The sequence below is a fragment of the Oryzias melastigma genome, linkage group LG23, assembly GCF_002922805.2.
Source record: "Oryzias melastigma strain HK-1 linkage group LG23, ASM292280v2, whole genome shotgun sequence".
NCBI classification, from domain to species: domain Eukaryota; kingdom Metazoa; phylum Chordata; class Actinopteri; order Beloniformes; family Adrianichthyidae; genus Oryzias; species Oryzias melastigma.
The window spans coordinates 11,141,875-11,154,739 of NC_050534.1; the positions used below are offsets into that span (position 1 = coordinate 11,141,875).

The 12,865-nt window shown below is 38.5% G+C and overlaps 1 protein-coding gene across 11 annotated transcripts in view; it reads left to right on the forward strand.

Annotated features, from left to right (window-relative positions):
• Positions 1-12,865, forward strand: part of grm8a (glutamate receptor, metabotropic 8a) — a 349,513-nt gene that overhangs the window by 294,410 nt on the left and 42,238 nt on the right. For all 11 annotated transcript variants that reach the window (XM_036210217.1, XM_036210211.1, XM_036210215.1 and 8 more), the window contains one exon: positions 8,042-8,178. In XM_036210217.1, the coding sequence (XP_036066110.1) occupies positions 8,042-8,178 (137 nt within the window). The remainder of the gene's footprint in view (positions 1-8,041; positions 8,179-12,865) is intronic.

The window sequence follows — 12,865 nt, forward strand, 5'->3', positions numbered from 1 at the left end:
GTTTGAAAGCAGCTCAGGAACAAACCTCGTTGTTCATTTCTGTGCCTCTTTACAAGCTGTGACCTTTAGATTCCTGTGTTTGTTTATCATAAATCAATGCCTTTTCTCATGAGGTCAACCACTGGCACCACTGTTGGGAAGAGATACAAAGCAGTTGCCAGAGGCTGGGAATCACGCAACCATTTGATGTCTTGGGATCAAAGAAGAGCTCCTGTTGGATGGGAAAAAGTAACAAAGTAACAGAGTAGCAAAAATCATTTCAAGCTAGCAGTAGAACCAACGATTACTTGGAATTTGAAATTGAATTTTTTTTTTTTTTTTACTGTTATTGTAAAATCAAAAATAAACTCCTTTGTGTATTTCTTTGCTTCAAGTGAAAAGGCGTCTGGAACACAAAGTCAACATTAGGAATGCAATGATCATTTGTTTTATTGTTGAGTTTGCTTGTCTCGTGACAACACCAAAAAACAATATTTTAGTTCTGATTCTTTCATACGCCAGAATTATAAACAGAAATGTGCTTGTTTTATCTCCCTGTTTAATACCAACAAATGTAATTATTTCTTCACTATAACCCAGGCTCCCTTTTTTCCCCCAATTTCGCCCTGTATTTTCTTCTGCCAACAGTGGCCACATAATTCCTTGTTTGTTTATTTCTCTTCTTTATTTATTTCTGCTTAAATTGACTTTCTATCCCGGCTCTGTCTGTTTTGTCTCTTTTGATCAACGTTACCGCCTCTTTTTCCTCTTCCTTCTTTCTTGCCCCTTTTTCCAATTTTCCTCCAGCGTGCAGATCATCTCACAAATATTGCTTCTGTGAATTACATTTCTGTAATTAGTCGCTCGCACACGCTCCGTGTGAGCGGGCTTATGTTTGGAGAAAACACGACATCTTTTTTCAGAACATTTTTCGTTTTTTTTTTAGCCACCCGTCACATACACATTCCAGCAATGCAAACTAGAAACAAAGTGTTTTACTGTCAGAGCCTTTCTTTTGTAGAACAGTCCACCCACCGTCTTTCTAGAGTCTAAAAGCACATATTTTAGCTAAAACCAGGGATGGAACTACGGGAGAGGGGAAGGTAGGCAGCTGCCCCCACAGCAAAAGCCTTTGCCCCCTCAATATCTGTGAACTAGATTAAGAAATCGTCAATACAAGCTTCTTTAGGCACTGTGGAAAAAAACAAAGGAGAATTTTTTAATAAAATAAAAACAATTATAACAGTAAAATTAGAAAAAATATGTATTTTTGAAATTTTTATTTGTAATATCCTCCCCTCTTCTCATTTGAAGTCTTCTGCCCAGCCCCCACCTCCTTATAAAATGTTGTTGCTCCGCCCCTTTCCTTTAACTTTTGTTCTAACTCAGGGGTGTCAAACTCAAAACCCAAAATATACCTAAGGTCACGGGCCAAACAGAGTAAACATTTAATGAACACTTTAAAGCTACATTTTTAATACTTTAAAACGTAACTTTTTAACATTACTATGAATAAAAACAGACATATTATTCCAGAATAAAAGCTTACATATATTTCAATGTTTCACTCTACATAAAAATATATTTTGTTAAAATTATAGAAGTTAAAAATAACCGCAAGATAACATCGGGCCATTAATAAAAATGCAATAACATGATTTGGAGGCACGGAGGGTTGGATCTGGCCTTGACACGTGTTTTAACTTTTTGGCCTCTCTGTTTCTACCTTCTCATAACATTTTGGGTTTTGGAAAGTAAAATAGTTGAAATCAAACACTCTGCTTATTCTCTTTTCCCAAATATATGTCTTACAAGAAATATTAGACGTTTTCTTTTAGCTGTAAAGATGCCGAGGTTCTCTTTGGGAGCGACCAGGATGGATCAGCACATGTTTGAGGTTTTGGAGATAAAGTCAGAGATGCCAGACTGAGATTGTTCAAATGTTCAGAGGAGAGACGGTGAACATATTGGTAGAAGGATGCTGAGTCTAGAGCTGGAGGTCTAGAGGAGATTTATGGATGCAGTGAAGGAAGACATGAAAGTAGCAGGTGTTAGAGTGGAGGATGCAGAAGTCAGGGTTAAATGGAGGAAGCTGATTCGTTGTGGCGACCCATGAGGGGAAAAGCCAAAAGGAAGTTTTCTTTTTACTTTGTTTTGGTATTTTAGCTTCTGTCAGATCGAAAAAAGCAAAAACAAAAGAGTTTTTCTGTCTGACTTGGACAGTTTTCATTTTCAGAGGCTCCACTTAAGTATGGTGCACCCCAGGGCTCTGTTTTAGGCCCTCTTTTATTCTCGCTTTACCTGACAGTACCAGTGCAATAAAACGGCGAGAAATATCCTTGTATTCCTGTCATACAGTTTGAGCCGGACGTCGTCGGCTCATATGAGGAAAACAAAGACATATGGATCTAGTTGTCTTTAAAAGGGGCGGAGCATGGAGCTTAAGCCCACAGACAGCATTTTTTTTAAATCACAAATATGATTTTTTTTTCAAACTGCATTTTTTCATCTGCTCCTAAGTCACAATGATTTGAATAAAAACATTTTCTGAAATTACATTTTTGTCTTAATTGTATTTAAATATCATCAGGAAAAAATGCAACAAAAACACAATTTCTTTGTCTCTTCAGTTTTCTCAGTTGCCTCAATTAGGATATTTAATGGTAATAAAGATTAAAAATCAATTATTCATCCTTCTTGGCAACATAACTGTTGCAGTCTCATTTTCCTTTCTTTTTCTTGTCTAATAGTCTTTCATTTACACGTCCGATTCATACTGGCATCCCTGCATGGAAGTTCTTAGTCTTTATTAGTTATGCTGTTTTGTTGTGGAGGGAAAAGGTCAAGACCTGCCAGCTTCTTTTGCAGATCCTGAGAAAGCTGTAAGACTTATAAGATTGTATTGTTAATACCCAGAGGGGAGGCTTGCTTTTGCGGAGGAGCAACAGAAAGCGAGGAAACCGTTTCTTTTTTTTTTTTTTTTTTTAAATGGAAACCACTTCAGTGCAGAGTGCACTAGCCTCACGAACACACTATCGAAAAGGCTTCTAAGCTACTTTCATGACGACTTTTAACATTCAGAGCCCTCTGAATGCTCATGAAATGTCAGCAACTTGTTCTTTTTGATTTTTAAAGCCTTTAAATTTGTGCAAACTTTTGCAGTGTGAGTCAGTCTGAGACACAAAAGGCAATAAAATGAGATGTGAGTGTAATCGGATGCATTTTGTAACAAATTCATGAAGTTGAGACCGTGAGACGATGATAACATAAGGTACTGTCAATGCCGCCACACCGCGTGTCCTCCTTCATAAACGCATCATAAATGATATGAATCATACAGGCTGAGGCAGAGGTGTGTTACCAGGGCGACAGGTGAATCTATTATTTTTCAAGGTTATACCGGCGAGCGTGAACCGTACGAGTTGATCAGTTTGGCTCTGATCATCACAGCGCAGTCACAGGCTTTTCTCTGCAAGAAAAATGTGTTTGTTACTTTTTAAAGCTGAGCATAAATCAGACTTTCTATTTAAGAAAATTATTTCATTTTTAAAGTATTTACATCAACTTTTGTCACAATATTCATTTTTAAGTTGGTTTCTAAGATGTCGTGGTGCTTTTTAAAAGTTTTTTCCCCTCTCAAGATCTACGCTGTGATTTCACTCAAGTTTTAATCCAATTACCTTTGAAGCTCATTTTATTTTGTGATTGAGTTCAGATTGGTGTAAAAGAAATCAGGAGGAGGAAGAAGCCAGAAGAAGTGCCTCTGTTTTTCTGACTAAAAGGTGCACTTAAAGTCCTTAATTTTCTCAGAAATCAACAAGCTTCCTTCTAACCTGGTGCACCGTAGCAATTAATTCTGGTTGATTTAACAGTTTTTTTGTACTTGGTGCTTAAAAATTCTTAATGTGACTTTGATATACATATATAGACTACTGGAGCATTGTGGGTATCATAGTCAGGAGCCTGACGGAGTGATGTGCCTTAACATTTAAATGAAAAAGTGAGAGTGTTGTTTTGTATTTTGTGTTGGAACCGAACAATGTTGAGAAATGTGTGAATTTGGTTTAACTTGTGTTGCCAAGAACAACACATTTCATAAGAAGAACTTCCCATTAATTCCTCCGATGAATCCCGTTTGGGCTGTCTAGGCATTGTGGAGAGAGGCATTGTGGAGAGTGTAGTTCCATCACGTTATTTGAATCCTTTTTACAACGTGAATCATCTGATACTGACGTGAAGAAAAGCGGCTTTTAGATCGAGCAATATAGAACACATTACTTGTGTAAGGACGAGGAAGAGGCGTGTGGATCCATGTGCAACTGATTTAATAACAGCCAAGTAGCACAAAACCGTACAGCGAGCTTCGGAGTCAAAAACAGGCCAGGGTAAAACGCAGGGACCAGGCGGAAAACGGGCAGGAGGTCAAAACAATCATGAGATAAATACTTAGACCGAACGTGAGACAACAACGCTTCAATACTACGCAATGAAGACAGTCAGCGGTAAGAATACGTGATGACGTGATGAGAATCAGCTGTGAGAACCGGAACTGTAGACTGATGCATGATGGGAAGAGAGCTAGTATTGTGGCTAGAGCTCTCTCTGGTGGTCGGAGGAAGGCATGACTGGCTGAGTCCTGACAACTTGTCAACAGCTTATGACCCTGGCAGAGGCCTCAGGCGAGGCCACATTCCAGCACTGTGGGCCTCTAGTTTGGAACAGGCTTCATCCCCTCTGGAGGTTTTTAAGAAAAAAAAACAAAAAAACATAAAACTTATTTTAGCTTGAGCCAAGCTTTTAAGTAGTTTTTACATTTCCTGGTGTTTAATCTGATTTCATGGACTGTTTTTTGCCCTGTTTGTCTTTGAAGAATATGTTTGAGTGTTGGGGGACTTTGTATTTATTTATTTGTTTCAAACACACTTTTAGGTGTTTGGTTGCAGGAAAAGTGCTATATAAATAATGTTGACTTTGAAATAATTTAAGTAACCCAGAGCACATGAAGCATTCTTTGTGGTACTTTTGTTGATGACAAAACAAACAAACAAAACTTTGGAAATGAGCTATTGTTCGACATGAAAAAGTGAGAAGAAAAACTAGAATGCAGGAAAACTGGTTCTTTCCATAGACACCGGGCTTTTCTTAATTGTCTGGTATTATCAAGAACTTGAGTCATCTGCTTTTGTCTCAATATTGATTCCGTCCTCCACCATTCATCTTTCTAACACGAGGTTCATTACAGAGAAGTCTCCTCTTTCTCTTCCTTCTGTACCTATTACATGCATTTCTCTCATTATTTCATCTCCTGTAAACTTTTATCCTTCAAAAGGTTCTCTGTCTTCCTCCACTTCTTCAGTTTTTGGTGTAAAACATCACGTTCCTCTTTCTAACCTTGATCTTTTCTTTAATTTTTTTTCTGATCAGAGTGGCGCTTCCTTATTTTTTTTTTTACAATCTTTTTGCTTTCTTCTCATTTTCTCCCCTTAAAAGATGCTTTTTTTTTGGGTCTGTATTCTTCATAAGGCTACAATAGGAATTACGTATGGTACATAGGTGAAATTTCCATAATGCAGTGCTTTTTTCTCATGCACGCCGTAATTGGATTTCCTCTCTGCTTTCCCAGATTCAGTATTGTGATTCGATTATATTGCTACGTAAAAGAAAGGCGGTGGCAGCCGTCGCCATGACAGAGAGAAAAGGATAAAAGCTTTGCGTTAAAGCCTTATTGGCGGAGAGGAAACCAAATCAAAGAGGGCGCTTTAACTTCTGCGTACATGCACGCATTTTATCACACAACTCATAGAGGGCACATGTAGGTATGACACGGCTGAGCGCAGAGGAGAGGTGTTACTCACTGGAGATAAACATGCTAAGAAGATATTACCTCAATGCATCAACAGATGTGTCATTTCTGTCAGGCTTAGAGGTCTTGCATATGTTCAACATCTTAAATGTGGATTTCCCTCTGAAATCAAAGTGGTATAATTTCTTGTGACGAAGCATCTTTGTAATCTCAGGTTGTAACTTCAAAGACATAATACATGCTTTAAAGACCCTATTTGATCATCCTTTGAACTATTTTAAAGGGCCAATACCATGGTTCTCTTATGTCTTCCAGAGTAAACTATATCCATATATATGATCATATATTAATATGATCATATATTACCTTTGGAATACTAAAAAAACAAATTATGTATTAAATATTAGTTATTTTTGTGAACTCTTATCATACTCGGAAGTAAAACAACACAATCTATGAGGCTCCGCCTTTCAATCCTTGAGGGTGCCGCCTATGTCAAGACGTCAACCTAGAGCTGGCCTTTCATGTCACCAGGGCCGGCCCTGGGCATAAGCAACCTAGGCGGCCGCCTATGGCACCATTTAATAGAGGGGTGGTAAATTGCAAATTGCAGTGTTTTTTTTCCCCTTTTTTTTAGCAGTTTGACACACCACTCATTTCATGTCAAAATGTAAAAAAATATATAATAATTAAAAGCATGAATAAAATGACTCAAAAGTTGAATCAATAATTTTACCCGGTGCTGCGCCCCTCCTTGGCTGACGCAGCCCCTGTCGAAGCTTGGTGGAGGGGGGAGGAGGGGTGCACTGTGTTATCTGTTAGTGTTATCTGTCTGAATATTTACATTCAATTGCTTGAAGCCCCCTCCCCGCTCTCATTTCAGTCAAAAAAATACTCTTGTTTACCTGGCAATCTACAGTAGTTTTGTAGTTTTTAAACCTTTAACAACAGAAACATTTAAACCTTAAACACTGGAGATCCCTGTCAAAATATCTACCATGCTGAGAGCACAAATCACGTTTCTCCTGGGATGCATGGCGCCCTGGGATTTTTTTTTAATCCAATTGTTTTCTTAAATATTGATGTACATACTGTCTTGGCGTTTATCCCTAAATTTTGCCACAGACAGAATGGTGATGGCTAAAGGGTTATTTTTGCGGTGAACTTCAGTCAAAGAAAATGCAGACAACACCAGTTAAAGATTTCAGGATTTTCGCTGTAATGGGGATTCTTTTCCTGGAGACACGTGCCTCATTTCCGTCTATGCTCAATAATCAATGTTCAAACCTGTTCTCCTTATTTCGTCGCTCGCCTTTCTATCAGGACATAGTTTGCTCCGTTTCTCCACCAGGAAATAGTCTGCTCCCTTTCTGCATCAGAACATAGTCTGCTCCCTTTTTCCACCAGGACATAGTCTGCTCCCTTTTCCCTTCCATCTTCTCAATGACCCCTGTCTGCTTTCGCTATTTTCGGACACGTTCAGGATCCATCCCAACATGTCGTTTCGATTCTTTGCTAAACTAGCTCAACACAGACAGCTGGAGTCTGCATCACTGTACACGAGCTGGAGGTGGGGGGCTCGTGAAGCTAGCTAATCACCTTTAGTTTAGCGAAGAACGTGTTTGTGGTAGCCTGGGGGCGGAGCAGACTCTTCCTGGAAGGGGCGGTTCTCAACTTGTGATGTAAGCGGGTGAGAACCCCCTCATTTTTGTTGGTATGGGAGGGGCTGCTGTTGAGAGCACAGGTTTTTACAGGATTACTCAGAAATGCGTGAATGGATCAAAATACCACTTTGAGGTTGTTTAAAGTGAATAATGAACAGTATAATACACTTAAAGGCTCAAAAAGTTTACTTTTCATGATATGGCACCTTCAAAAATATTAGAATTTCATCAAAAATTTGCCTCCAAGTTGTTGGTGGAACTATTGGCATTGAGCAACTCCTCCTCCATCCCCTCCCTTTCTGTTGCTGAGACAGCCCCCCACTCCAAACTAACATCACTAGTGCAGCAATATTGGGTGAACAATAATCCAAATATGCTCCTGATTTAAAAATGATTTCAATAAAGAAGTACGTCTTAATTTTTGTTTTCTATTTTCAGATAAATTCCACAAAAATTTATTAAAAACAGTTTTCATCAGAGTGATAATTTCCCTTTTTTTGTTTTACAACAGTATCTTTTTAGGGACTGTGATCATAGCTTCAAAACACAGTGGAGTTGGCTGATGATGACCGTTGGCTCTTTGTGTGCGCCACAGGAAGTGCCGGCACACCGGTGGTATTCAATGAGAACGGAGACGCTCCCGGACGGTACGACATCTTCCAGTACCAGATCAACAACAGCACTGCTGAATACAGAGTCATCGGCTCCTGGACCAACAAGTTACATCTAAAAGTGAGTTTATGACAACAAACACACACTACTGCAGCTCAACTTCTTCTATTACTTTTGTTTATTTTATTGTCACACTGCCCTTTTAGGAGAGGATGGAGGTCACACTGCCTTGAAGCATTTTGCAAATACAAAAGTTTCTCTTGTAAAGGAAAAAAATGAATAGTAAATGAAATCTACAAAAAAGCATAATAATTTATTATTAAAAAATGTGTATCAAATATAATACTTTGATTGATATAATAAGTTTTTGCTCACAACAATGTTGGCTTAAGATAGAAAAATATTGACATGAGTGATCAGAAAAAAAGCAAATTTTTTACTCTCTGTCTCAAATGTGATACATTTTACCATGATGTAGCTGTATTATAAAACAATAATTATCAACATATTTTGGAATATTTAAAAACAGCAAGTGGTTATTTATGAAAATAAACAGCAACAGATCAGTTATATTCACCATAAGGTTTTGAAAATTAGCTAAACTTTTTACCGCCAAAAGTGTTTTGAGATTTCGTGGAAGCAGCCATTTTGAAAGCCCTTCTACTGCCCCTAGTGGAAAGATTGTGAACTACAATGGAGAAAGAAATTTAGTCATATATACTGGATTTTTAAGGAAAGTTTGGATCAGTCCAACAAGATAGGCATATCATGAATGCATTGATACAAATTATTATATAGAGTTCGGAGAAAAAATATAAGGCACAAAGAGGAAAAAAAAATGGTCCTGCTAGTCCTTTGACTCGTGTATATTAAAAAGTACCTTACTACTTTTACTGTTAAGACATCTTCCAAGACTTTTTACTTTTCAAATGTACGCACTGGGAAGTTTTTCTTACAAACATTTCTTAGCTCTACTGCTCAATTTATTATACCCTTCTAGGCTGCTTGATAGTCTATGTATTCACATTTCCTTTTCAAATCACAAGCAATCTTCTATGATGTATAACATTTCTTAAGTCCTCCTCATTGGCTTGTCCGAATGGCTTAAAATTGGCCATTTAGCCAATAACCACTTTTCCTCAATTTTTAAGAACAGAGAAAATAATTTAAAAAAATGCATCATCTGTGCAAAACCTTAAATAAAGATATTTTTTTCATTGCTAAGATGTTTTCTGTTATGTTTCATGACCCTTCATTTCTTTGTGTAAACTAATTTTTACCTCAACCTTTCAGACTCATCCAGCTTTTCTTTATACTCAAGAATGACCAAAACCTTTTTTTTTTTAACTGAAGAGCTATTTGGAAGTTTATCTTTGAAATTTTTAAATGTTCAAACCAAGAGAAACTATTTGAAACATTTCCAAGAGAGAACAGATTGTCAGAGACAACATTTTATCATACCAAAAAACAAAATTCTTTATCTTTTTAAAATTCATCCTCATTTCTCAATCATAATTTCTACTGTCTGTATAAGAATTGAGTTATCTGTGACTTTTACATAAAACAGATTTATGCATTATGTTTGTGAAGCCATACCAAGCTGACTTCATAAAACAGAACGGTGATGTTTTATCTGATTAGAACATTTTATGGTCCATTTGCTAAAATGAGTAATATTAGTAATTTCAAATTCTAAAATTATTTTTCCTCAGGGTCAAACATATGGAGCACCTAAAGGAACATAGTAGTACAAGAAATTAGTTCTGGTTTCTGGAGCGCAATTACAACTATCGGTGCATACCTGAAACTATGTGATACGTACTTGAACTTTCTGGTGTGCCAACTGGAAACTATGGGATGTTCGCGCCTGAAACTATCTAATGTGCTGACCTAAAAACAATCCGTTGCACACCTGAAACTGTCTCGTCTGCACCTGAAACTATATGGTGTGTCCTGAAACTATTTGGATGCGCAGCTGAAACTGTCTGATGTGCATTTGAAACTATCTGGTGTGCACTTGAAACTATCTGGTGTGCACTTGAAACTATCTGGTGTGCACTTGAAACTATCTGGTGTGCACCTGAAACTATCTGGTGTGCACCTGAAACTATCTGGTCTGCACTTTAAACTATCTAGTGTGCACCTGAAACTATCTGGTCTGCACTTTAAACTATCTGGTGTGCACCTGAAACTATCTGGTGTGCACCTGAAACTATATGGTGTGTCCTGAAACTATCTGGTGTGCACCTGAAACTATCTGGTGAGCCAAAAGGAAACTATTTAGTGTGCACCTGAAACTGTCTGGTGTTCATCTGAAGCTAAGTGGTTTGTGCCTGAAACCATCTGGTGCACACCTGAAACTGTCTGGTTTGTACCTGAAACTATCTTGTGTTCACCTAAAACTATCTGGTGCACACCCAAAACTGTCCGGTGTGTACCCTAAACTATTTGGTGCGCACCTGAAACTGTCTGGTGTGCACCTGAAGCTAAGTGGTGCACACCTGAAGCTATCTGCACGCACCTGAAAATATCTCATGCATACCTGAAACTATCTGGTTTGAACTCGAAACTGTCTGGTGCATACCCAAAACTATCTAGCGTTCACCTATAGCTATGTGGTGCATACCTGAAACAATCTGATGTTCACCTTAAACTATCTGGTGTGCACCCGATGCTATGTGGTGCTCACCTGAAACTATCTGATATTCACTTGAAATCATCTGGTGCGCATCTGACACTATCTGTGTACTCCTACATTCCTTTAGAAGCTTCATACAAACAAATGCACAATAGAACAAAATCTTAAGTGCAGTTACAACACGTGAAAAATGATCTACATTAAGTTTTACTACAATGACAAAGCCGATTTAGGGTTTGTGGAGTGATGAGAAAAAAACCTGAAGCGTAACAGGAAAAACTTTTCAGCTCAATTAAAGTGAATTCTAATTGTTTTTGTCTCAGTTCATAGATGACAAAACACACACAGGCACACAAAAAGAAAGCATTGAAGGAAGCCCTTTAAAGTGGGCTGAAGCGGTGCGTCACAAACCCACCCAGGACTTCATTAGATAAACCAGATGACAGATGAGAAGTCTAATAAACACAAAAGGCTTTCTGGCTGATGGGCGGTCGGGCAGACTGAAGAATGAGTGGGAGACTGCAGCGGTATAAAGGAACAACATGCAACTGAGTCACACCTGACTGGACACTTAGACAAGTGAGAAATCAACAGATGTGTGAAAAACACTTTAGTAACTCTGTTGGGTTTTATTTGTTGTCACTGAAGAACAATTTAAATGTAGATCAAAGTAAAGAACAAAACAACAAGAATGCTGGGTATTTCCTTTAGTAAAACAGTTTTAAGATATAAATGAATGAGGATCAGCTAAGGAGAGTAAATAGCACAAAAAGCACAAGCGCTTTTAAAGTCATAGTTACATGCACAGGTACAGGGGTTAACTGTAGGGGTGCTGCAGGTATTTGGGTTGACGAGGCCCATGGAAGGTTGTAGGGAGGAGTGGCAACATCTTTAAAGTGTGTCTCACAGTTCCCTTGATGGTTGTGCGGCCACCTCAAGGGACGTCATGGGCAAATGTTGTGTGTGCAGTAAGTGTATCATCAAGTATTTGTAACTGCACTTGTGGTACACAGGTGATATGTAAGTTCCTGTAGTACGACCATGCAAACTACTCTCTGGTTGTCTAATTCCCTTATTCGTACCAGTCCGGTTCTGTACAACGGTTGTGCAATAACTCTTGCACACTCTTGGTCTCTGTGCAGTTGCAGGATTTTGGTGTTGTAAAAATGGAAAAATACTGTTCCTGGGTCTCACATACTTATCTGAACTTGCCCTTACGTGTTTTTTAAAGCTATGTTCACGCTACCCCTGGCAAAGTGCGCTCAAGTGACCACTTCAGATGAAACTTTCTCCAACTACAAGTGGTGGACATACGCTAGTAAATGGTCGAAGAAGAAATAGAAGCCCCTATATCCACATTCAAGAACTTGCGTTAGCGTATCCTTGAATGTGCATTGTAGCATTAGTGTTTGCTATGACCTATTACCCGCAGCATACCCGTAGGAAAATGTGCTAGTAAACAGTAGTAGAAGAAGAAGCCTCTATTTGAATGTTCAAGAACCCGCGTTTAGCGGATTCTTGAATGAGCATCACAAGCCTGGTGTACACGTAGAATTAGTGTTTGCTATGACCTATCACCTGCAGCATACCCGTAGGAAAATGTGCAAGTAAACAGTAGAAGTTGTAGTTCCTATATATGTTCAAGAACCTGTGTTAAGCTTATTCCTGAGCATGCATCTCCTGCCTTGTGTGAATGCAGCATTAATGTTTGACATTAACTAACACCTGCAGCATACCTGTGGAAAAACATGCTAGTTAATGGTAGAAGAAGAAGAAAAAGAAGACGAAGCCCCTATACCAGGGGTCGGCAACCCAAATTGTTGAAAGAGCCACTTTGGACCAATACATAAAAACCAAATGTGTCTGGAGCCGCATAAATTGAAACAGCTTATAAGAGTCTTACACTGGAAGTAACACATGGAGAATGTGTCGAATAAACGATTATTTCACCTGCTGCGTATCCTCGAGTCATATAAGCTTCATTTTTGGCCTCATGACAAGATGGTGAGATATTGCAGCGTCAAACTATCTGACAAAATCTGAATAGCCTCATAATGAACATTTGAACTTTTATTTTGACACCCCTCAATGACACAACGAGAGGGGTCCTGATCAGTCTCTCCCTCATTCTCACTCCAGGTGCAGGAAGAATTCAAACATAACAGGACA